This window comes from Cloeon dipterum, chromosome 3 (assembly GCF_949628265.1).
Source record: "Cloeon dipterum chromosome 3, ieCloDipt1.1, whole genome shotgun sequence".
Classification (NCBI taxonomy): Eukaryota; Metazoa; Arthropoda; class Insecta; order Ephemeroptera; family Baetidae; genus Cloeon; species Cloeon dipterum.
In genome coordinates, this window is record NC_088788.1 from 33,517,850 (window position 1) to 33,544,899 (window position 27,050).

The 27,050-nt window shown below is 44.7% G+C and overlaps 1 protein-coding gene across 2 annotated transcripts in view; it reads left to right on the forward strand.

Annotated features, from left to right (window-relative positions):
* LOC135938874 (hypoxia-inducible factor 1-alpha-like) overlaps positions 1-27,050 on the forward strand; it is a 49,057-nt gene that overhangs the window by 14,159 nt on the left and 7,848 nt on the right. The window contains exons 1-7 of one of the 2 annotated variants that reach the window (XM_065482878.1): positions 7,743-7,914; positions 7,996-8,183; positions 8,339-8,481; positions 8,719-8,934; positions 8,991-9,232; positions 9,290-9,396; positions 13,849-13,996. In XM_065482878.1, coding sequence (XP_065338950.1) covers positions 7,760-7,914; positions 7,996-8,183; positions 8,339-8,481; positions 8,719-8,934; positions 8,991-9,232; positions 9,290-9,396; positions 13,849-13,996 — 1,199 coding nt within the window. In that variant the 5' untranslated portion in view covers positions 7,743-7,759. Of the gene's footprint in view, positions 1-7,742; positions 7,915-7,995; positions 8,184-8,338; positions 8,482-8,718; positions 8,935-8,990; positions 9,233-9,289; positions 9,397-13,848; positions 13,997-27,050 lie in introns of those variants that run through there. The other variant, XM_065482879.1, reaches the window with a different exon arrangement.

Genomic DNA, 27,050 nt, shown 5'->3' on the forward strand with positions numbered 1-27,050 from the left:
TAAAACCTCGGGTAAACGATATACCAGAGGTTATATATTATATTTTTCTTGGAATTTAGTAACGCTTTTACCTTTTAAATGCCTTGTTTTATTTAAAAAAATCTTGAATTTCAGTTCCTTCTGCAATGCAAAAGGGCATGGAACAACAATGCTTAACCTTGTTTCGACCCAAAAAATTATAATTTGTTCAACGTGTAAAAGATTCACAGACAGCAAAAAAAATAAAAACAAAATTTTAATTCCGTCCTTGAATTTGCAAAGCGCTCAATGTTATGTCAAAAACGTTATCAATAAATCATATTTGCTGCACGTGCTTTGCGTCTCACGTGAACAAATTTGAAAAACAACCCACAAACTAATTTGTGGAAATATGTGCAGTACAAACAACTTTCGCAAAATGAAAATAGGCAGCGAGACGGTACAGGAACTTGTGTCGCGGTATGTTGTTTACTTAAGAGCCTCATTTTCTTGCTGCCCAATGACGAGAAAAGAGTTAGTGAGCGGTAGGTGAAGAGTTGCCAGACGGCAGAGCGTCATCACCATCATAATAACGTTTAATAACGTAAAACAAGTGGCTGCCGCCTCTTTCGCCGAATTCCCTGAAGTCGAGGTGCGGTTTTAATCTGTCGCTAAATGGCAGTTAAAACGGCGCTCACTTAGTGGAGTTTGTCAAAATAGCGCGTTTATTCCAGTTAATTAGAGAGGGAAAATACATTCAGGTGCCCGTCAAATAAACCACACGTTTTATTGTACAAGCCTGTCAGGCAGGCCATTTAGGAGGTTTGATAAAAAGTCAGAAAAACGGCTTTTGACATGCAAAATTTCGAAGTTAAAAAGTTGAAATGTCACATTAGGGAGTTTTATCTGTGTGATTTAAAGCAAAAGGAAGGAAGTGTGATAAAATTCTCTTCCACATTTCGTATGTAAAAAACGTTTATATGCACAGGAAAACGCCCTCTCCGCACGTTTCTGCGATTAAATGTTGCTAACCACACTTGGTAGGCTTGCCTGCTAGAATGGTTTATTTACCATTCGTTATTGTTTGCGCATTCATTGGTGGGATTCACGAGGAAAGATAATTATGTATAAAAGTTGACGCAATCCGATAGTAAATGCAATGTGTTGTGCTCCATTAAATACTAAGTAAGAGGCAATATTATATCTTTCGCCTTTCCTGATAGCTATTATATACTATATCTGTGTGATACATCCGCAGAGGTCACTTACTAGAATCTAGTTATGTAGCAAAACGATCTCTCATTCAATTCAATTCATTTAATATATTTGTCTTTTAACATGGTAATGCATTCAGGTGCTTACAACTGAGGACTTCTTAATGCAACGTGTGGCTGGAATGATTGCCTCATTTTTTTTCAACGAAGATATTTTGACACTGAATTTTCAATCAAAATTATAGGATTTGATAAAGGGGTTTTCCAAACAACCCGATTTAAAAAAAAAATACCTGTTTATTGATATACTTGTTATTATATTTATGCTATGGTAAAATTTGAATTCAAATCCGCTTTATGAAGATTATTATGGCTGAATATTATGGCTGAAGTTATTTTTGATCCGTGATTTTAACATTTGATTATTTGTTGCCCTCCTGTTGTCAAACTTTTGAATGATTCTTTTAGCTGTCAGTGCCCTTTTGGCTGGACACGTGGATGACCCATAACTGAAAAATCCTTGAACCTAAAACAGTTTGTTATTGTGCGTAATCGTTACAAAGCTTTACTTGTTAAAACCCCTTACAAAGTTTCTAGTGAAGACAATCGTTTTTATCCGCAATATTTTCGAACCCCAATAATCAAAGCTTTCAGGCCACGGCCTTAACAGATCATCCCAAGCCCCGTTTGAAAGAGATGATGAATCACGAGATAAATAAATCTCAATAATATTGGTTGCATGCGATGCCCCTTGCGCACCGAAATAACAAGTGCAGCCTAAGTGCCCTATCCCAGCCGCCCGCTGTGCCGCTTTGGAGAGTGAAGGTCAGCGTTTAATATCAAAAGCTGCGCATGTAGTAAGTGTCATGTGTGCGATTTGCGCCAGTGTTAACCGAGCGCCAACGCGCGTGTCGGGCCTTCATGTATCCGCCGATCCCACTCGAGCCGTTGGTTTAGTCCACCATGTATGTTATACTACGCTTGGTTTTATTTTATCTTGCCGCTTGGTGAGCTGAACGCCAGCCAACGTATATAGAAAAGTGCATTAGAGTGACCTGCAGACAGGCCGAGCGGCTAGACGTGCCGCATTTTAGATCAAACTTTCACTTATTCGTCTGATTTCTGCGCTAAAACTCTTTCGATCGGGAATACAACATATAAACGGGCTGCGAGAGTTTAATTTATATATGGAGCTGCGGCTAGTATTCTTAGCGACACGTAAATTTCGGCGTTAATGGGCCAACAGGCAGAGGCAGCTTTTTGCATGCTTGTACCCAAATGACGCGTAAATTTACGGTCAGTACGCTTGGCTGTCAAAACGTTAAATAATTTACACGATAGTACGAGCAGCACGTGGAGGACGGGTTTTTATTTTACTGGAAAATGGTTTTATTTTAGGCAATAAAGGGAATTTAGGCAGGGCTTATCTTATAAAAGCTGGCCCATTTTGTGGCAATTAAAACAACTGTGCATATCGTTACTTGCAAATATTTTTTTCATTTACTATGAATCCGGTAGCAATAATATTCAACTCTATCTCATAAAATTTAAAAAAAGAGCGTGTTGACCAGTATTCAAGTTTGCAGACTCGTTTTCAAATTTTTTTTACAAATGAAAAGTATTTTTTCATCTTAAAAATATATTAAAGGCATTTTCATTTCCATTTGGCAAACAAAAATTAAATTTATTGTTTCCTTAAAACAATGACTACCCAGATATTTGTAGATAACCAAAATAGGGAAAATCCATTAATAAGTGCACACGTTATCGGTATCACTGTCCTTATATGATGTAAACTTTATTCCCAACAGTTTTTTAAGCTCTAAAGAAAGCTGATAGCAGCCGTCACACAAGTGACATCCACGTGCGTCTCGTTTTCTTCCTCGTAGTATATTTTATAGTAGGAAATCGATATGGGGGAAAATGCGTCAGAAAATCTAGAAGCTACTCTTAACGCATTAATTAAAGTGATGTCAATAAGAGCTCGTCGTCGTCAAGCGTAAAATTAGTCTCGTCAACAGGGAGGAAATTTGGAGTCCCTGCTTTCCTCATCGACCTCGTTTTTTTTCTTATAATTATTGTTTGTAAGAAACTTTAGCAAAAATTTAAAAACGTAAAGGAAAAGTAGAATGCGTGGAATTAATGATTCAAATATTGAAACGCAAAAAGATTACATATAGTAACTTAAAATCTCGCCTCAGCTTATCACGCCTTTTTACTGGTGTGCTCTTGAGTCGATATCTCACCCTCCGCTGGCCTTTGCCGCCATCGACGATTTCAAATTGCCCGCCTCTTGATTGATAAACATTATAGTGAAAAACATGTATTATGGCCCGCATGAAGTGTTCAACTACGTTAGCTGCTCTTTGGCATCACAGCGAAACGTTTCGAGATAGAAGCTCGTTATGCCATTGCGTCAGTGCAGTAATACTACTAGTGAGCACTGGCTGCATAGATCACATGCACGCACGGTGCCGATTTGTTTGCGCAGCCGAGCTTCTGTGAAAACACAATCGTCAGTAGGTCACATCAAGCACTCATATTAGAGCGTACATGGCGAGTGACACAAATCTATTCACAGCATTTATTAGACACATATCGATTGTGCCGAGCCCCGATTGTATTTTGACTTTTAATTTATGCACCTGGGAGAATTGCTGTTTCGCATAAAGAGTCTAGTCACGTTAGCTAAATTGTAAGTTGGTTCGGGTTGGGGCTGTCGGTTGAAAACGCTATTTATTTAAACGCTGCTGACTGTTTCACTTTGAAATTCAGCATTCATTTGGCAAGCAATAGTCCTTTGCTCATGTGACAAGTGATTTTTAACCGCCTCTCCATCTTCAAGCGCATTTTTAAATTTTTTTTGCTCTTTTTATCCCTGTCCTCTCGGACCGGGAAGGGCGCGCACTGCACTAGCACGAATGCTGAAACCCGGGTCCCAATAAAACCACGAACGGATAACATGGGCGCACCAGGCCGCACAGAGACCCAGCCCACTCAAGGGCCACTTGCCTCCGCACCGAGGATTGCATTGAAATGCTAGACATTCGTCCCGTGAAGCCAAATCACGCATGCTGGAAAGGTGCAAACCAGCAAGTAGCGAGACAGACAAGAGTATTGCACTGAAATATTTTTGTGTGGAGTATTTTCCTTATTACTTATGCAGATCTGTTTGTATAATGAATAAATATAACTAGGCTGATCATCCTGACCTCTTGTACCTCAGTTTTTATTAAATTTAAGTGAAATTGACTTTTAGAGCCTCACATGAGTCAATTTTCAATATAAATATAAAAATTCGCATTTACAAAGGATTCAAATATCAGGATTATTTGATTTATTTTACCGAAAAATAATTCCTATAATGTTTTATTTTAAATAAATCATGTTTGTTTTTGTTTAGTATATAGTTTTCATTTGAATCCTGGCTTTGTTTTACGCTCTGTGTCCGTTGTGCTCGTTGCGTAAACACTCGGTGATGCGAATGAAACAATGCCGTGCTTTATTGTGTCTCTGTAGAGCAGTGGCGGTGACAATTATTGTAAACATATTCGCAGAGGACCCCTCGTAACTTGTAAATACGAACACCAAGGCTGAACTTTGACTTATGCATTCCCACTTGAGACCAAGACCGTGGGTTTTATTACTGGAGTATATCAAAAATAGATGAAAGGTCAAGCACCAAGTGATTTCCTAGAGGAAATCGATCCCAAAAACTGCCCAATAAAACGTCGCCCCTATAAATCGCCGCCCAACACGCTACATTTTGAGCGGGATTACAACCCTCTTGGCGCCGTCTCTCCGCGATAGTAAAAATGGACGACCCCTTCAACTGGAAATTTTATTACCCCCTAAGTTCCATTAATTTGACATCAAAATCCAATAATTCTTCTTCCTGGAAACTAACTCCTGAGTTGCCGAAACTACGAGCGTGTAATTCAATTCCGCAACACACGTGCCTTTCCTTGTTGCTGAAACTTTTCCATCGAAACACAACATGAACTGACGCGCGGTTCGGTTTCGCCCCGCAGCTTCCCTGGGCGCGAGCTGTTACCTAGCAAATATTATCACCGCCGTTTCCAGGCACTTTTCCCAGGATTTCCCAGGCGCTAAATTTAAGCTTGAGCGACTCGACGACGTCTTTCGTCAGGTTGTGGGGGTAACAATCAAACGCGCTTGCGAAATGAAAGAATCGTGTTTTCGCGGCGCGCATCTAAAAATAATGAGCTGCTGACATCGATTTTTGTCCCAAAATTCGCCACGGCCCAGCTCTGAACTGTACAAACCACCGTACCTGGGTAACAGTCGTAACAGACGTGACATGTTTTGTTCAAAATACAGAAACCTAGCTGCTCATAATTAACTCTGACGTCTTTGACGACTAAATCATGCCACGTATTAAATTCGCGAAGGTTGCTAGCTGTCTCATGAAATCAAAATTTTTATAGTGCCCATGTATATTTCATTCGCTTTAGAACAAAATTTAACAATGTCATTCTAAATATGGTGTCTCACGGCAGTTTCAGAATTCATTTGAATAATTATTTAAAACACGCTTAGGAGGCCTGTTTCGATTCTAGTGTTCAAGGATACAGGGGGCAAATCTTGGACGTGTGAAATAAAACTAGCAAAGTTTAGCCTAATTGCTATCTAAGTTTTTCTAAGAAATTAGGCAGACCATTTTTCTTTTGAAATGTTAAAAATAAAAATTGAAATTATTTAAGTATTTAAGTCACCGAAAAATTGTAAAAAATCCTTTTCGCCTTTACTTGAAATACTATCTCAACTTTAGGCAAGAGAAAAAAATTTCCCTGGTTACCTGTTTAAACATTTGAGAAAATCAATTTGAGTGCTAATCAAGCAGCGACGAGCACTGTCTTTTTATTGGAAATCATGATTTATTACATTTGTACATCATTGGATAGATCGCGACGTGAGGAAACAAAATCATTGAAAACACCCTTTAATTTTTCAAGAAATTTAGCAAAACCTGAAATATAACTGCCTCGGTACTGATTTTTTTCTCATCGTTGATATAAACTGCTGCTAAGTGTCCCAAACAATATAAATTCAATGAACTACTTACTAAGTCAACAGATGAAAAATAACGTTCTAATTGTTGGCATGAAAAGCTATTCTAGAAAACTTGTGCTATTTTTATAGGGAGATCAAATAATTATTTATTACAAATGCCCTGAAATTCTGCGAGCCCCGTTTTAGGCTCGGCTCCGCAGATAACCCTTCGATCAATATAACAACCCCTGATTACGCAACTATCTGATCCTTAAAGGCTTCAAGGAAGTTCTACAAGCTGAGTTTGACCCAATAACGAAACCACTCTTCGCTGTCTCAAAAGAGGTTTTTTATTTCAACCATACACAATGACATCATTCTATAGTTGTTACCGATTTACAATAAAACGGAACGACCCGCGTGGCTCTTTTCCAGGACGAAACACGCGCGTCCTTGAATATTTATGGCCAGCAGGGCAAACTCAAGTGGTTTGGGGGGTGGCATCCACGCGCCCCTGGTCGATAGAGGGGAGCGGAAGCGCGAAATAGAAGTGGCGCTTAGCCGCGTGTGCAAATTTTCTGCGAGTTGGCCCGCGCGGCAAAAATGCGGCCGACCCTCCTCATTTCCTATGAATGGGGGACCTGCCCTTGCGCGCGCTGCTTCTGCGACGTTGGAAAGCCGCGTGGTGGTGCTCTCCTCACGTGCCTTGCGGCCGCCGCGACCCCGAATCCAGCGCCCGGTTTCTCCGGGTGCCACTGCCATCTGCACCGCCAAACGCAAATCAGAACTGACACTTTTAAATTTTCGACTCCATGCTTGCCCGCGCCCGCTGCTCGCGCGGTGATAAGATTAGCTAAAATTAAAAGAGCCTTGAAAGCAACTCCTCGCGTGTAACCGTCGTTTTCTGCACGTGACCTCTTTTTTGTCCATCGGGGATATCCTTTCACCCAGGCGGGATGACGTGGTCTTTCCCTCATTTTGAAAAGCACCAGACAAGGTCGAATGGCACTGGAATTTATGTACTTTTTCTCGTCAGTAAAAAATATCCATTTTTGGGCATTTTATTTTACTATCCAGATTCCTCAAAATAAAAACTAAAAGTTTTCAACGGTAAAAAATGAATGATTACCATCATTTTCAGGCTTGTTAATACAAATGAATGAGTTTTTTATGAGTTTGGAGGAAAACTATACGTCAATCATGAATAATTAAAAAAATCGCCAACCAGCTTATTACGAATAGTTCTTTATTTTAAAGCAAAATTTAATCGAACAGCCATTTACATCTTAAATCTATTTTCGTGGGTGAGTGCAATGGTAACAATCTGAGAATGACTTTAGGATAAGACCGCACATTACGATAAATAATAATCCGCATCCTTGAGGTAGGCAACGCTCGCGAGTACACATAATAATATTACAGAACGTTTGAGATGGAATGAGACGAAAATCGGTGCGCTCTAATGATATGGATTGATGCAACAAGCAAATCGTGGCTTGATAAAACTCGATAAGACCGATTTTAGACGGTTCTTGTCTCCGAGGCGACAGTGTAGATCCCAGGTGCGACCCACCATGATGTGCTGCAGCGGGCAGTACCGCAACCACCAACCCCAAATCCCGACCCATAACCAGCACCAGCATGCGTGCCACTATCAGCAGGGCATGCACTGCTGCGCCGCGTGCATCCAGATGGCCATCCGCTATCACGAGCACCTGGAGATGCAATGGTCCGCCCCTGTACCCTTTGCCCCTGACCCAGATTGCGTGCCTCATTTTCTAACAATTATTTTCGCCTCTTGTGCTTGCAGGAATTCTGAACGACGCAAGGAAAAATCGAGGGATGCTGCAAGATGCCGCCGTGGACGAGAGACGGAAATCTTCACCTCCCTGGCGCAGGCCCTGCCGCTGGCCCCTGGAAGCTGCAACACCCTGGACAAAGCCTCAGTGATGCGCCTCACCATCTCCTATCTCAAAGCACGGAGAGTGGCCGAACTTGGTGAGAATGGCCAATCTAAAATCTCAGTTACATAAGAGCACTTGCGGGAAAATTTGGCAAGATTAGAGATTAATTGTTTGAATAAATCACTCATATTTAAGAAACTGAGAGGGAAATGATTTGTCAATAAATTCTTATGTCATTTTTAATTGCAGTTCCAACCAGAAGTCTGGCAGTCACTGGTGGAGCAGATGGTGAATTTCTGCAAGCACTGCAAGGCTTCTTGCTCGTGGTTTCGTCGGACGGTGACATGGTTTTCCTTTCGGAGAATGTTAGTCAACACTTAGGATTATCCCAAGTGAGTATAGCAAACAAACATCCTCTCAAGAGACTGTACATTTACTGCCGTGCTCGTCTCTCTACTCCTTCCCTCATCGGCCATTAAGGCGACTCGCATGCGTGTAATTGGCGGTAACTGGATTGCGATTTTGGGCGTTATGCAAATTTCTCATGGAACACGTTTGGAACGCCCACAAGTGCACGCGAATATTCATTATGCAGGCTTATATTGAATGTAATTTTGCCGTTTACGCAGATGGATCTGATGGGGAACAGCATTTTCGAATTCAGCCATCCATGCGACCACGACGAACTGCGAGAAGTGTTGGGGCTCGCCAAGAGCGGGAACAAGGCCAGCTCCAAATCAGTGGCGCCAAAAGAGTCACTGCTGCCCCAGTCGTTTTTCCTGCGAATGAAGTGCACCCTCACTACCAAAGGCAGAAACGTTAACCTGAAATCTGCCTCTTACAAAGTATGCTCAGTTACAAAGTCGGTGGTTAATTAATAAATGATAAACCTCTTGATCAGGTCATTCACTGCACCGGACACGTACTCCGCAAACCAAGGATTAAAGAGGAGGTGGACGATGGCCACAGTTCGAGCAGTAATAAGAAGCGCGAGAGCTCTGCCAAAGATGACCCATTGCAGAGGTGCTTGGTTGCAATTGGAGAACCGATTCCTCACCCAGCCAACATTGAAATCCCGTTGGACAAACAAACCTTCCTCAGCAAACACTCTCTCGACATGAAGTTTACTTACGCTGATGACAAGTATGCTAAGAATTTCCAATTGGAAATTTTATAATTTTAAATTTGATTTTTTTGCAGTATTGGGGAGTTCCTCGGCTACGACCCTGATGACCTGATCGACCGATCTTTCTTTGAGTTCCATCATGCTCTGGACCACGAGATCATCCACAAGGGCTTCAAAAATTGTGAGTTTTAGCCATGCATTTATTTGTCTTGTGGTTAGGGTTCCATTAATTGTAAAAAGTGGCACAGATTAGTTTGCAAACAAGTTAAAATTGATGTTTACACGCTGCCTAATTAAAAATTTCTTAAAATAGAATTATATCTTAAAACATGCTTTGTACATATGCTATTTTAATTAGGTAGTGTTTTTTCCTTCCGAGTAAACACAAAATAAATTTATCATAGCGTGTTTACCAGCTCTATCTCTTTTGATGATCACTGCAAAGGACAATTTTATATTTATTGTTTGCAAAAAAATGGCATTGAGTGCCAGAAATCTTAAAATTGTGTTAGCATGTGTTTAGAAAGTGACAAGTTGAATTTGGACTCGTTTGAGAAATTGTAGACTCTAATTTAGACTGGCATACACTTACACTAGCTGAGGCATTTTTTCGGGGGGACCCAACGCTCTAAATTTATCTCCCTTCTAAATCCGTCGTGATTGCTAAACAGGATGGTTGCAAAAAAATTGATACTTTTTATAGTCTTGTTGCATAATCAAATGTTGGTCAATCGAAAATGAAAAGCAAGTGGCTGAACTTGGATCTACGTTCCAGATTTCTCTTTTACTTATAATCCTAACAGTGATTTTTCTGATAAAAACATGTCTACTGATAAAGTACCTCTTTAAGTCACGTGCCAACTTTTGCACGAATTCAAGGTAGATCGTGCTTTTGGCACCAATCAAAAGTGGGGGCGTGGACGGGCGAGCTGCACCGTGTACTAGCAGCAGCATCAGTGGCCCTTGAAGTCACTTGGCGGCTCACCGATTCCTGCGCTGCTAGCTATTCTGGGACCTTTGTCGACCGACGAATCACAATATTCGATCTTGTCAATTGCCTCCACTCGCTCACGCCGTCTTTGATAAACTTTCAGCCAAATTAAAAGCTATCTGCGTGCGCCTCGGAGGAATTAGTGGCTCTGGGCACGCGATCCAACCTTGCGTTTAACATGCTTTGTCGGGAGTAGAATATTCCGGCAATACTGATGCGAGGAGTCCGTGTCTGTACTCCAGCTTGCAGCAGGTCATGCCCTGCGCAGAGTCGGCCGACACATACTGCCGTGAGCACCTAACTAAAAATAAATATTTTACGGGTGGCGAGATTCAACAGCTGCACTGGTTCCCCTGTTTTTGGCAAGCTGAGAGATTCTAGATGTGTGCTGACACAAACTAATCTAGCGGCACACTGCGCCCGAGTGATGACGAAAAGGCCGTTGAACCCGCTCGCGCGAGAAATCATAATGATAATAATTCGCCTCTGAATCAGGGCGATCAAAGTGAGGAATTTTCGCAGCATCCCTTTAGTAGTAAATTATGTTGTTGGCACGCAATGAATAGCAAGCGCCATGTGCGACGCGGCCGACTTTTCTAGTAGTCATCCATCACGAAGAGCTAAAACTTTGTGTAGAGCTCACTGAGTCATTAAAGGGGTCGGAATCGTCTCGACTTTTGCATCTTGGTTCCAATCCACATTTTGAGTCGCAGCATTAAAATGCGGTGAAAACAATAGGCTGGGCTTCTCAAATAAAATATCGTTCCTACCTCATCTGTTTTTTTAGTCTCAATAATTACACAATCGTCTGGTCCGCATCCAAATGAAATCTCCTTCGATCAGGCGTCAGGTTTCTATTATTTGAATCGGCCCCGAGATTATTCTGGCACACAATGAGTGTGCTAAATCGGCGACTTTTTCAAGCCATCAATTCATTGGAACCGCGATGATGGTAATAATACACGGCAATAAAACGTTCAGGCCCGTCGGTGGAAGGCGCAAAAGAAGAACGGCGTGCACCAGTTGAAATTTAGTGCTGCCAGCGAGAGTGAGAGAGTGCGATTCGAAAACAGCCTGCCTGCCTGTACACGCACCCGTTTTACGACGGTCTACTGCTGGTGCTCTGTGCTCTCAGCAACCACCCAATTCGAAAGCGAAACGGGTGGCCCATTCGAGAGATCATACGATTTTGCAAATATTCGAGTCAAGCGCCGACGCACACCGAAATAATTTAACGGCTGGTTCAAAATAAATTCGGCGACCACGCGCGCACGCACTTTTTTTTAATTCGGTGAAGCCTAGAGACGTCCCGCGGCGGCCTACGTGCTCATCTTCTCTCTATTATTTGTTTACTTTCACTCTTGAAGAAGCGGCGACCACCGGCAGCTTTAATGGCCGGCCGACCGGTTCACGCAATCGCGCGGCATGTGCACCGTTTCATACTGCACTTTAGCCATCCGGATCCGATTTCACCTCTGGACAGCGACGGCTGGTGCCGGGGGCTGTTTTTCGGGTCGGTCATCAACCCTCGCTGCGGGTTTATCTCTCTAGAGAACGCTCGTGCAATGGCTCGTAAAGATAGAGCTCGGTCGGTGCTGCTGCTGCTGGCTCCAGCCACGGCCGGGAAATTGGATTTGGGCCACGCGACAAATAAAACAATCAATCTCTTTTCTTTTGCATTATTATCCGCGCGTCTTGTTGCGAGCTATCCCAGGAATTTTAAGCACTTCGCAAGCCACAAGTTGCGACGCTTTACGCCTTCTGATCCGGAACTATATAGCAATTTGCCTTGCTAAGCATTCGATTCATCACTGTCAGCTGGGGCAAATCAACACGTTGCATTGAGCACCCCGGTAGAAACTATTAGCGAACTTCTTGCCATTCTTCCGCCACCCGGTCTCGCACTTAATAAATTATACTCGCCTGCCTGCGGGGGATCAACGCTCTGTTTGCGAGTAATAGGCTTTATTTCGCGAATAAATCTTCCTTAACAAGCTTCCGGCATGAAATACAACCTGAAATGAAATGTCAAGTTAGTTGCGGTGTAGCGTGCTTTCTTTTTGAGGCTAACTTTGGGCTTCTTGGTCTCTGCGGAGCTTTTGGGCAGAGAAGAATGGTGCTGTTTCCTTTTTCTCTGAGTGTGTCGCACAAAAATTGTTCTTTTTCACGGCTGCTCCGCCGTTTCAATTCTGTTCAGGCCCATTCAAAGCCAAAAAATGAAGCGCGAGAATGCGAGCTTTGCATCATTAAAGAAAATAGGATAGTTTTTGTTTATTTTTGTGGAAAAATAAGGAAAAGTTAGGAATGTTGTTCAGCAGTTAAGACTTGCTGATGCATTAGGTTTTGAAACAACGAATACCTTTTTCTATCTATCGAGGTGACCGATTTCGTAAAGCTGCGCCGAGAGAAGCTACAAGTGCATTTTTATTAACAGTGTAGCAGTGGCGCGCGAGCACAATTACCCAACAGAATACTTTGTGACTACAATTTAAAGCCTGTTGGCCGCCGGTCGCTCTCTGATATTTCTCGGCCCGTCTTTAAACATGCACTTGATGTCGAAGGAGCACGCTGTGCTCGCTTTGTGTGTTTGTGCTAGCGCGTAAGTAAGAGCGTGCTGTGCAAATCTTGGCTCGGTCTTATTTCTACGTCTGTTTGCCAGCCGGGCGCGGAAACCACATAAAGTTTATTGTGTAAACTCAATTTCCAGGGAATGGATGTAGACCTACAATACGTATTCAATCGAAATGCTCCAGATGAATCTCACTTTGCAAATCGAGTTTCGTATTCGCTGCAAAAAAAACTGCGTATGCCCCTGACAAGAAGCTAAGCGCGTTTTCGCGCGCAGCGAAAGTTTCTCGCTCACGAAACTCGCTTCTTTCCTCGAGAGTTTAACTGTAATAACAATAGCAAGGGAAGTTTTTAAAAAGTTTTATCTGAGAGCGCGAAGGAACGCACTAGTGGTGGATTATTTACGAGATATGCGACTGCATGAAATATTATCCTTGTAGACATTTTTGCGAGGATTACCCGACAAGTGAGGGGCAGGTAGAGTCGGTCCCTCGATTGTATCGACGGCAATTTATGCTAATCACAGTCTCGCTCACCAAATGGGATTAATTTATGCCGTCGCGCTGGTTATAAATAATGAATGGGGCGTTTCATGAGGTTCCTAGAAGTCTGTCTCAATCTGCAGGCTGAAAGTGGCAAAAGGGAAGTAACCAGTAATTTTAAAGACGAAACGACAAATTATAATTTTAAAACTGCCTTGTGTATCTCATGAAAGGTATGTCTCCATAAAACAGACGGCTCATGCATGGAACCTTTTCATCACTGAATTTCCTTCTATAGCTTCAACAGCAGTGCATGATTTTCGTGTTAACCACGCTAGGCAACTTCTTGACACGAAGGTTGCGCGGGTTGCATAATTTTGAAATGCCACAAAAAGATTGTATGGCTCTCTTGGGGCTTTATCCGGGTGTATTTGACATTAAGTGCTTTTTATCCTTCACTTGCGTGCATGCATCGACTTATATTTCAAACCAAGGCTTGCAATATAACACAATTACGATTTTTTCCAACAAATTTTGTGTCCCTGTGCTGTTACCCGCCTGACTAATCTGCTCAACCTTTTCTTGCTTGCAGTGTTCGCCAAGGGCCAGAGCGAAATCGGTCGCTACCGCTTCCTGGCACAGGGCGGCGGCTATGTGTGGGTGCTCACGCAGGCCACCCTTCTGCACGGCGGCAAGGCGCAGCAGCCCATCAGCGTCGTGTGCGTCAATTTCGTCATAAGGTAGGACAGACGGCTTTCCTTACTCGATATTAACCGACCTGCCGACCGCATAAGCCGCACTTTTATCGGTCTCGTGGATACACCGCTTGAATTTCAGCGTAAATAGAATATAAGAGACACGCCGATAGACAGCCGACCGACTCCGTAAAACGGTCGTAAAAAGTTGCCCGCGCGCACTTTCCGCCCGCACGAAAGATGTTTATCCAGCAGTCGATCCGACACACAATGCTCGTGTTTTTTTTCACGCACTCCTAACGCGTATAATATGAATAATTTGCGCACGCATTCCCATCGCGAATTCCCGGCTCGTACCACACTAGGACTGGAGATTTACTCGCATTGACAGTAAAAAATCACTGCGGTAAGCTTCGCGCCGCGAGTAGCGAGCGGAGGGAGGGAAAAGGGCTGTTTTATGCAGGAAGCACGGCGCTATGCACAAAGTTCGAGTCACGTCCCTAAATTCCGCGTTGCTTGCAACCCAGGCTTCTTTCCCTTTTTTCGGGTGCGCCATCCTTCGCCGCGTGTGTGCGTGGTGCAATTTTTATGGGGCCGTTTGCCTCCCTCGTTTGTTTGCTGGCAAGTAAAGCTCATCACCAGCCTCGCGGTTTCTTTTTTTCGTTTAGCGAGAAATATGTTAGCAATAAATTCCATAACTTAGAACGAAGGTTTTTTTAATAAGTTTGAAGGAAAATCTTATGAAAAGAGGGGACAGGGGAAAATGAAAAAGGAGATTTGTCACACGGATGGAGTTTACGCAGCTAGCGCAAAAAAAACACATTTGACAGATGAAGTGTCGGGTCGGCTGTGCTGCATATTTGGAAATGACGGGAAATCACTCCCGCATGTACAGCATAGCCAACTCGTCCCCAGTTTTGACAGTTTTGAATATAGTTTATTGCAGATTAGCTGTAGATTTCGTCCAATTCCATACTTCAGCCAACTTGAGACTTCATCTGTCAAATGCGTTTATTTTTTCCCTCCGTTAACTTCATCCATGCAGTAAGTCTCCTTCTTTTTCCCTTTCATGTTATCTAAAATCTTGTTCCCTTGACAAACTGCTTTAAAACTGAATCTAAAATAACGCAGTCGGCAACAAAGTGCTGGCTCTGAATTTAAAATATATTTGGCCATGGGAGCATGTGATATCAGCTGCCAATAACAAGCCGACTCACTGAAGGCCCGTTTAGCGCCGCACGGAATTAATACTAAGCTCAGCCAAATCACGCCTGATGGGAATCGGGCTCTAAAGCTGATTGTCTAGACCATTCTCTTGTTAGTATAGTGTTTGGTGTTTGGTGGCTGTAACCAACTTTAAGAGCGTACTCTACTCTACGGCCTAGTTTGAGGGAAAACAATAGAATAAAAGTGTCGGCGTGTTGTAGTTCTCATGAATTAGTGCGCCGAGTGCGAGTGCGTGTAGCAACATTCGTGAACGTCACGTGAAGTTGAATGAGCGCGTGCCAGAGCAGTTTTATTCTTGCCCGTGTTTTTCTAGAGGTTTGACGGCTTTATCTGCATGCGACGCGCTTGCAAAATGCAATTCGGACCCCTTTGCTCGCTTCTTTTATTGCGCTCGGCGCTCAGCGAATCTCGCTTGTCGCAATCACGGGGGTGTTGAAACCGCGTCGAATTCTCTAAACCTTTTGATCCTCTTTTCTGCCGTCGGTACTTCAGGGTCTAATTAAAATATTACACGCTTTGATGTTTGCGCAAGGCTGCCAATTTCAATCTCACCGCCCGCCCTCCACAGCTATTTTTGCCCCGATTCAGAAGCGAAACAATGAGCAAGGCGGTCTAAATTTATATTTGGAGAGGACGTCCATAAAACACGGCATGCTTCAAGTGCCCTCAATCCTGCACCAGAACAGAACGAGAGACTTGATCTCTCCTTCTGAACTTGCTGACCTTTTTAGCCGCGTCTCTTTTATTTTTTCAGGGCTCTAGCAGATCGTTTTAAGCGTTTTTAACCTCAAAGCTGTTCTATTTTCAAATCGCTTCATTTTTCTTTCGCGGAAAGCTTTTAAAAAGCCTCTGCGGTATTTGCCCAGTATAATGAGTGCTCATTGTCAGCGCGCAAATCGTCTGCCATCTCATTTGCCTAACCACTCTCACTCTCTCATCGCACGCAATTTCCATTTCCCAGCGTAGGAGACAATTTGTGCTGTGATAGCGGAATTTCAATCTAGAACCAACAAATAATTGATTTCCATTCGACGTCGCCCGCCCATAGTTGCCAGCCAGCGTGAGGCGGAGATAAGTGTGCGCATGCTGCGGAGGCGACGAGATTCATTGTTGTTGCCGGGGGGCGAGATGGAGCAAGCAAAACTGGCAGGAAAAGTAACAATTTCGCTAGTGACGCGTAAACCCCCTGTGTGTTGCTGGCCGAGCGGTCGATGCATCAATGTATTTATATGTGCCGTGCCGGCGAACGGCGAATGAAGGTGTACAAATGTGCGGCGTGGCTCTCTCCTCTGCACGCATCATTTTCTCGAGAGATAAAAAGCAGCCCTGTCACTTAATAGACAGGCGCCTGCTTCCGCTTTTCCGCTCCAGCCTGCAGAAAGAATTTCCTATTTTGCAGTGTCAGTCATTGGCAGGCCTAATATGCTGACAGGCCCTTATGCCCGCCTCGGCGCGGACCACTCGTAATAATGCAATATTACGTCCCTGCTAGCTCTCGCTCGGACCACATCGTTAGACGCTAACGTAAGATAAAGACCACTGCCCCGCCGCGAGATTTAATCTCGCCGAAATCCTCCTCCTCCTGTCACTTATTTCGTACTGTCAAACAGTTTTCGCACGAGTGTTTATTCTGCGTGGTGTGCTATTAGTTCGGTGCCCGCGCGTTTGACGATTCCGAACAGGTTTTGTTAAATTAAATTCAGAAGAAAGAAAAAAGAAAGAGCGGTAAATTTGGCACCGGCTCCTCGCAGGAGGATATATATTATTCTGTGAAGCACGAACAGAGATGAGCACGGCGTTTGGCATAAATCAGAGAGGAAATAATATTCTACTGGCCAAGCTAGGGAAAGACCGCAGTGTGGCTGAAAGGCACAAATGAAGCTCAAAACTTTATCTGTAAAGGAAATTTCTAGATAACTTTGAAGGTGTGGCACCACTTTAACTTTGTTAATTCCATGACGTAAAATAGGCCCTGAACTTGGGCAGTCTTAGCCTCAAAGTTTGCGTATCATCACCTTTTATTATTCTAAAACTGTCTTTATCTCGTCATTAAAAGCTTTTTTTAAGTTTGAAATTTAAACGGAAGCGCTCATAGTCTCGGGAACCTCTTGAGAATTAATCCAGACGACTGCTTACAATGCCCGTACGCCACGTTTCATAATAAAACTTTGCCTGTCAGCGGAGGGAGAAGCATTAATAAAACTCTTTTGTCGCCTGTCGCCGTCATTTTGATTTATCCACTTCCAGCAGTAAGAGGATGTGCTGTGCTACTTAATTGTTTGCTGATTCAATTAACTGAGTCTCCTCTGAGAAATTTGCATCGTTATTCCTTGGCAGTTTGCTTCTTCTCTCGCTGCGGGCTGTTTAAAATGAGACACCGCCGAGCAGCTCGATCTCCTGTTTCGTGCACACGGAAAATTTCGAAACCCAATTAAATCCACACACGCCCGGCGCAAATGGCATGCGTGTGCAGCAAAGTACAATATATAAGAAGGCCGTACTTGGACTTGTTGTGCTGTCGGCCAGTTCCTTTTATTATCCGGCTCTGAACAATTTTATATTCAGCGGCTTTTACATTTTATAACGCTTGCAAAAATTTGAAATCCCGGCTCTTAAGCTCTTTCAATTTGCTCGTCGACGCCAGTTCAGTGAGTTAGCTGCGTGTGCCGCCTCCGCCGAATACATTACGCCCGGCTCCATTCGCGGGGACAAAAAGGGGGTGCCGCACAGAGGGCGCGTTCACATAAGCCTTTCGAGAACATTCGCTTTCGCTACTCGCTGCATTAAAGCCCCGAAACTGGCGGGTGCCCAGCGAATCCGAACCATGCCGCTGCAGAGCCGAGACCTTGAGGGGAGCTACGCAGTCATCAAAAGAATCATGATTCGTCAAAAACGCGTCGCTTTTTTTGTGATTGCCTCTGAAATTTATTGCGCTAAGCTGACGCCACTTGCAACAGGGATGACAGAATGTCCTTGTCAACGTCAACAATATTATTACAATGTTTGCATGCTGTAGCGCCCAGCTTGATATCACCCGATGATCAGAATCAGATAAGAGAGCTGTTTTTAATTGGAGGTTTTGTTCTTATTATTTTTATTTTTGCTGAGTTATTTTTCACTTACTGTGGATTGATACAGGGTGACAATTAAAAATTATTTGAATTGTCGGATGCAACAGCAGTTTATTGATAAAAAAATGTACTGCAATTTACAGTAGTCAAAAAAAGACCTTGCTAAAGTACAAATTCAAGCTATTTAAATTATATCCAAAATTTACAGCGCTTGACCACATTTCATTGGTAGATTTCGATTCTTCACGTCGAGATCTGTACAACAACGCATTAAACCTTTTAGGGAAACTTTTTGTTATGAATTTTAATAAGATTTAAAGTAGGGATGAGACAGTTCTCACCGTTTGAAAAGCATGCTAACTTAGCAGCCACATTTCTAAAAAACTTACACTGCTACTTGGGTCAATTTTTGCATCAACTTTCAAGCTCATGAATTGGCAACAAGCATTTCCCAGCATTTTGCAGTACCTTTAAAGCACGATATTTACCATAATTATTGCTTAGCTATTTCCCTAAGAATTTGCCAGCTGTAGAGTGTCGACCCAGAAACCTGTTATTAATCTGAGCAAAAACAAAGGGTGCGTTAATGACTTCGGATGGCGCGCATCTCTTTCAAAGGTACATACCGCGCCGCAGCACACCCCCTGCCCGAAAAGGAGCTCAGCAGAGCAGTTTTGACTCCATAAACGCAGGCCCCTTCTGATAATCGCATACGGAATATATAGGGCATCGAGCGCCTGTTTTGCCAGGGCTACGACGCAACTCACAAGCCCGATTAGTTAATAAAAACGCATGTACTAACAACCAAGACACAGCGTCGCAGTAGCATATCTAAATTACACAGACGCACGGTCCCTTTCAGAGTGATAAAATTACACACCAGCGCAATTTGTCTTGCTTGCTGCTCCAATTTGGAATTAGGGGACTAAATATATGTGCTGCTCTGAGCGCAGCGTCTCTTTTCGGCGCGCCTTTAATTATTCGAAAAGTGAGAGCGACGAAATGAGAAATTCCTGCATGTCGCTGTTGCTGAAATGCAAATAATACACTGCCGACGAGCCACACGCTGCTCATTCGCCAAAGTGCGTGGCTGTGTGCTAGCTGTCCGCTCCGTCAGTCAGATGTTTTTCTTCAGTACAAAGCAAACAACAACCTCCCCGGCTTGCGAAACAACCTCCTCTTTTCGGCCGCAGCTGCACGAATATAAATTTTTATTCTTTTCTTTCACGTTAGTTGGCCCTGCTAGCTGGAGCTGCAGATGATGACGACTTATTCGGCATGATCGATCCTCTCTGAAGCGATTTACACACAAGGTCAAGGGTTCATGCCGTACGATGGATACATCTCGCGTGACCTCCGGAGCACTGTTTGTTAATTCCGAATTCGTTGCCTTTTTGACCGGCTTGCTTCAGTGGCGTTTTATCCAGTCGGCATACTAAATTAGACGTCGCCACAGTTTCCTAATATTTTTTAAACCAAACATTCGACCATGGAAAATTTACAAACTTGTTGGTCGCGTGCCTTTTAATAGTATTTTTCTGATCACAATCTGCAACGCATTAGTTTGTTGAATCCTGATTGTAATTTTGCAGGCAACTGGTTTGAGAATAAAAACGTTCCTTTAGAAAAAAGTGTCCTTCTAACTTTGCTTAATCAAATTAAGTTTGCATTTCTGGAGTTTCATGGCGGTCCCTCTCGCACTGAAACTCATCCTTCTCAAGTTGTTTTCGGCCAGCGGCATCCTTTGTGGCCGTTTTCCACATCGATCCGTACTCTACTTCATACATAAAAGCTGTGGGGACACTTTTTGCTTGCGCCTACTCGCAAAGACTTCAGCGACAACGAAAATAAATTTCTGCTTACTGCCGCAACACCCTGGCTGGACCCGTGTAACTTTCGGTGCGTAAACATCGATCACAATTACCCGGCACACAATCCGGCTACCCTGTTTGCACACCACTCGCCTGCCTATTTGAGCAAAACGCGAATCGAAGGTGCCACTTTAACGGCAGCAGCCTAGAAAAAAACTGCCACGAAGCAAGAAGTCCAATTAAACGCATGGACGGCGGGCGGGCGGGCGGGGGTGCCCATGCTGTTGTCGGTTATTTATCGCGATCGCTGCGGCAATCTTTTCTCTTGTCCCGCGGAAAAACTTTGCCTGCCCATTATATTCTCATTTTACAACCCGGTGGAGAGCAAACGCGCGAGGCTGTGTGTGCGTTCTGCTGGTGTGCTCCAGATGGAAATCCAATACGCAAAAAGCAGCTCGGCATTCTGGCATGAATATAAATTTTACTTTTTCCCGTCCCGAACGGCCGGATCAAGATGTACGCTTGACGAATCTCCTGTCGATCGCACCACCGGCTGATCGGTATGCAATTCCAGCCCCGTTGTCGAATAGTCAGCTGCTCGCGATATTTACTTTTTGCCGCACCCGCGACCTTTGACCTTTGATGTCGGATGCACGATTCGCGGCGGCGGATTGGCTTGCTGGCAGGCGTGCAGGCGACCAGCCCCTCGCCCCTCACACCCCCGGCAGCCAGCCAGCGAGCTCGCAGCGTTGCGAATTTAGTGCCGTGTTTTCCAGAAGGAAGGACGCGGCCTTGAAATTCGGGACCGAGTCACGTGACCCTCATCCCCCACAGCCGGTGGAATGGGGTCGATATTGGGCGCGCTCCGGTCCACCCCCGCGCGCGGGAGAAGCGCTGATCAATCCCGCCCGACTCCTCTCGACCGTGTCAGAGTTCATCGCCCGAAGGGTTCACCCCCGGCTGACCTGGTTTCTGGGGTGCTCCCTTTCTTTCTCTCTCAATTCGGCGAAAAAGGGGCCGCGTTCATCTTGATCGCGGAGCGAGCGAGCAACCCCGAGCCGGTTGCATTTTTCCGCCAGCTAGAGGCGCTCGCACAGAATGGTCCCCCTCTTCTGCTACTCGCGCTCGCTCACCACCGCCAGCCAGCTGTGGTCGGTATACCAAAGCAGTGAGGCCAAGACCGCCAGTGCATGGACCAGCAGCAGTTCCTACGGCTCTCGCGGACAGACGCACGCTAACCGGAGACTGCTTTTTCATGTGTCACTCGTTCCACTGTGTAGGTATCGCGACAGGCGAGAAGTGTCATTCCTTTTCCAGTCCAGTCCCGCTTCCCTCGACGCAGTTTTCCGATTCGGAGCACAACCCGTCGTTTTTCTCGCATTCCAAAGAGTCCACCCCCTCGACTCGTTAGTCCGCCGTTCCTGCAGCCTCATTAGATTAGCAGCATTTTTTCCGCTTAGCTTGCTAACAAACCAACCCGCCTGCAGCAGCGGCGGCGGCAATTGCGTGCAATTTTGGCTCGGCAGCACCGTATAACCTTTAACACTCGCAGCACGAGAGGCGGCTCGCTCGTTTATATAAATCTCAATTGGCCTAGAGTATCATTCTGGAACCCCACTGCCTGGAATCCAGCCTGCCCGCTACCGATGCCGCCGCCGCTGCTCTCGTCAATAATAAATCTCAATCGTAAATGGAGTATTATGCTCGGCTCATTCAATCCCGCGCCTACTCACTTGCATCTCGGCCACATGCACCGCGTCACGCGGCATGCATGACATGTTTGTGTCTGTGAAGTGCATTCCCGAGTGTTATTACGGTCGCAGCCGAGCCCCGCTCGCGCGGCCAACACACAGTGTCTGTGTATGAGTGTGTTACGTGTGTGTTACAGTATTCAGCCGGTCGTAGTAAGTAATAGTTGGCACGGCTCCAGGCCGATCAGCAGCGGCCACATTGCAAAACGCAGGGGCGCATCAAGCCCAATAAAAAAGGTTACACAACGCCCAGGACAAAGACCGGTGCGAGCCGCCTGATTTGATTTGCACCTTTTAGTAGTTATTTCTTTCTTTGACGAGTTGGAACTCGATTTTCTGGTCACTTTTCCACCCCACTGCCCGAACGAACTACGTGTGCGGCGCACTTGCCCGCACTCGCGGACGCCGAAGCAAAATCGATGCTGAAAATTAGTGTGGATGGTGCAGAAATTGGAGCAACGCAGGCATCATCTGTCATGCTTCCTGTCGACTGCAAATGCTCAGCAAGTTGAGAAGTGCGTGTGTGCCGTGGAATTAAACGTTGACGTGCGGCGAAAAAATCGATTCGCGAATTTGGCTTTAACCCCTTTCACGGACAAGCAAAAGTATTGACTTTAACTCGTAAAGTCGCTTTTACCATTCGATGAAAGTGAATGAAACGTTTGTTTCTGCAACGCGTATAAAATCTGAATAATGGAACTTTGTGCAGACGCGCTATAAATGTTTCGTGTTTCCTTTCTCTTTCTCTCTCGGTTTGCATTTTTCCCTCGAGTTGAACTGTTATATAAAAATGCTCTTCTTGGCGTCGTGCCAGCACAGCAATCTTGAACTTCAGGCAAAACCCAGAAAACACGCGCCAGAGGCTCGCGGACCGAGTCCAGAAGCGTCGGCCCTTTTTGCTCGTCCTCCGAAGGTCCCGCACATGTCGCTCTCAATTACTAGTTCGACTTGGCGAGCCTCCAGTTTAATAACAAGCATCGAAAATAATTAATTAGTTGCTCAGCCGACACGAAAATACCCGCTCGCAAGCACCCTGAAAACGCCGAACCGGTCCTCGAGCCGGGCCGCGGTCGCTGCACCGATCAATCAATTGTTTGCCACTTCTTAAGTTAAGCAACTCGGGAAGAGCATAATTATTTGATTAGGCGCGAATCGTTATCATTAGCGCGTCTCGTGACCACGCTTGCACCACGCTGTTCTCACGTGTTATACTCGCGGCAAACGACTTTGCACACCCACCTCAGGAGTTGCCATTTTTAAATGCTCCGCGTGTATTTTCATCTCGGTTGTGGACGTCCTTGACGCGCGGCTTACAGTGCAAATCGGCGCTTTAAAGCGCGCCGAAAGTGACTGTCATCTTTCACAAATCGCCTGCTCAGTCGAGCCCATGTTAGGAAGCCCCGATTTCATCAAGCAGCTTCTCAGAGGGGGCTCGGCTTTGTTTGTATTGGGTATTATTCAAATTTTCTCAAGCTGACGCTTGATATTGTGGGTTCGAGGAGCCGTGTCAGAAATTCGTCTTTTCTCAATGTAGAAATTCGTCTTTATTTAAGTCTCGAGGTTTGAAGGTATATTAAGAATCAAGATCAGGAATCAAGACTGTGAATGAAATAATTAAAATCACAATAGTACATAAATAATAAACAACATGAAAATATCAAATTAGAACATTATTTACAATTATTATACATTGTGAAATTCTTACCCTGTAAGTAGTGCGGTGGGTCTGATAAGAAAGAGTTTCTAGAATATTCTTGCACGAAATCTCATATCCTATCTAGTTGGAGAGTAAATATTCGTTTTGACTGTTGTTGTGCGAGGTTGAATATGCAGTGGGGGTGAAGGTGCAGCAAAGGTGCCTTTCACCTTTGCACTGCCACCTGATGATACAGGTTAAAATGCAAACTAGTTGCTAGGACAGTAGTGGCGAGAAGGTGCCACAATTTGTTGGTTTTATACACTGTTCCGGCATCTCCACGGTCAGAGATTTTTTTTCTCGCCAGCTTAATTAGGTTCTCGAAAATTTAAATTCATGAAGTGCGACATTTCATAGAAGAAGAGGCCTCATTCTTTGCGGGAGCCCGGTGAAAAATTGGCTATTCAACACAACTTGGCAACTCTATTAATCTTTTTCTTGGCTTCTAGAGTATTCGCAATTTACGGCGCCGCTATCGTGATCAAAACGCCCGCTATCTGACAATTCGCAAGAACAAAAATAACCAATTATTCTCGGCACACGTTAATATTCATGTTTGAATTTGTAATTTCCACCGTTGCGAGACGCATTTTTGAGACCGCATCATCCAGGCAGTGGTCGACCTTCAGCGGCGTCGCACGATTTGCGGTTCAATGACGCAAGCCAAAAAAGCACCAGCCATTAGTAATGAGAGGTGCGAAGCAACCACGCCGATTCGTGCATGTTCTCTTCCCTACTTGCCGCGCCGAATGAGTGGGGAATTAATAGCCGTCAGCTCAAACTGTGACAAATTCGACGGGGTAGTGAAAGAAATCGTGCGGTGATTTACACCCTTGGAGCGGATCAACCGACACCCCTGGCCTCATTTTTCACGCCTGATGAGTGCGACGGAAGAAATTGGGCCGATATTAACAGGCATTACGTGATCTGATGCGATATGAAGGGCTTATTTCATATTAGCGCGTGCGGCCAGCAGTCTTCTCCTCCTGGGAAATGCTGCTGAAAGCGAGCAGCCCGATTGCATAAAGCCAGGCAGGGTATAAAGTGTGCTCGCGCCTCTCCCGAAAGGCAGTGCGCAAAAGGAATCGTCGCGGAGGTTGCAGCCCTGACGAAATCGCAACATTCCCAGCCGAGAGCTTTCCCGTGTTTGCCGCCGGGTGCTGATATACGAACAAATCGAGGTAATATTTAAAACAAGGCAGCGCTGTTCATTTGATTACCTGCTGCTGCCGCGAGAGTTAATTATTTTCCGAGGGGGGTTAGGGGTACGCGTTTTCCTCGCCGAGTTTGATAAAGTCTGACTTTCCGCTGAGCGAAGCAACTTTTCCGGCGGTAAATAGCCTAATTTGATAATCTTAATCGTGCAAGTTGTATTAAAAGAAAAGTTTTGCCGCTATCCCGCGGGTTGTAATATACATACATACTCGGATCTAGGCACGTAGGCCGCAGGCAGTTATAGCATCGCAATATGGTCGCCCGTAATTTCGTGACAATTTGCCAGGATTAGAGGCCGATGGAAACCGCGACTCAAATAACAACACCACCTCGCCCAGGCAATTGTGTTCTTGGTTTTGAATTTCCTGTGTAACAGCCGTGCCTCAACCGATACAGTAACGGTGCTATGTAATGTTGTGACTTGATATACGATTCCGTGTTTCGTTAAAAACTCATTGCTTTAACTTTGGTGAAGTTTTGCACTGCATCGTATCGTTCGCATGTTGACCAAAAAGACCTAAGAGCAGGGTTCAAAATCCGCTGCAGTGAAAATTCCGTGACAAGTGTGTGCCTATATCAGATTGCGTTAGTCAACGAGCGGAGATTATTATATTTATGGTGGTTTCCTGGCTCATTAATCAGCCGGGGATAGCATCTCTGGAGAAAGCTAGAAACGTGAATGTGTACGTGCGAATATCCGCATAGTAATTGCTCTATTTGGGGGGTTAAGAGCGTACGGCTTCGGCCCGCTGGTCACGAACACGATTCCGCGTAGATGACTTCTGGCAGACTGCGCGGCCGAATCAATATCATCCAGTGGGTCACTTATGAAAGTTTAATGCATGACGCCGAAATACATACGGGGCTAAGACGAGTCGCGTGACGCTTATCGCGCAATCTGGGGCAAAAGGGGTTAATTAAAATTTAATCATTCGGCCCTGTCGCTCTTTCTAGAGTCGACAGCTGCCTCAGGAGATTAGCTTTAATCGTCTCTCGAGTGTGAATAATCGCGGGAAATTGGGAAAGTTGTCTGTTGGTTTCCGCCTATCCAACGCCGCGGGCTGCAAACAAATTGCTGGCATTGAACTTGCGCAATATTATTTAAAGCACCCTGCTCGCCAGTTGAACGCTGCATTCTTGGCAGCCTTTGGCGTACAGCTCGCGCTCGTCGTCTAGGATCTGATGAGGCGCGGAAAGCAAGCAAGCATCACGTGCGTGTGCTGAATCGTCACAAAAAGTGGCAACAAATTAAAAACCAGTAGATTTCTCTAGAGGTTTCAGTCACAAGTCGCCGTCTTCAGCCTTGACCTTATCGTGCGCAGTTATCGCTGGACGGAAAATTGATTATAAAGTCATCGATGAATTGCGAGCTCTTGAACTCATTTTCGAAGCTAAAAATGCACCTAATTGGCAGTGTTACGGGACAAATTTGCTTATTCCGAATTATAAATAACGTGTTTATTCACAGAGTTCATCACGGGAGGGCCTCAATAACATGTCGTCTAAAAATAATTGTTTGAGCACTCAAAAAGCTGCCACCATTGTGTTTTACTTGTTTTTGTGTCGCGCAGCACGCGCGGCTATTTTGGTAGGGAAATCACCTGATGTTGGTTGGCCCGAATCAAATGAAGCTGCTGCATCTCGCTTATTGGGCGCTGGCGAACAAATTAAGAAAGAAGGCGAGCGCGTGCTACCGGAACAACGACGAGTGAGCATCATTCTCTAGAGACCTTAGAGTGACAGCTCCTGCTGCCGGCCTAACTAAGCCAATTTTGCCGAGCACGCGTTCTTTTATTTTCGTTGGGAGTGCGATGAAATTATTTTCTTTACTTGCGCACGATAAGCGTACCGTTATCAAAATCTGGGGCTGTCTAAGCACTGGGCGCGACTACTCGGCTGCAATCGATTTTTATCGGCTATTTTGGGACACGTCGGTTCTCCTGAAAATTCAGCTGGTAATTAAAGGCGAGCGGGCGTTGCGAAGCTGTTTTCATTTGCTCTTGTTATATTTTACGGCGGCGGTCCCATCTTCACGTAATTACGACCCATAAAGTCGCTGACAGTGCTTCAACATTCGCGGTTGCGCAATCAAACCCTTTAGTCGGTCGTAAAGATCGGCACGAAATCGAAACGAAGTGATTCGAAGCGGGGTTTCTTGAATGAAATATTCAGCTGCCGCCCGGCGTGACGGAAAAGTTAATCAAAGTTGAATTATAATTCGAGTATGCGTGCCAGAAAATTCATCCCATTTGTCTGTCACGGTGATTTGATTCCGACTGAAATAGCCGCATTGTTTTCTATCGCTTCGGATTCTATTTTCTACGGCAT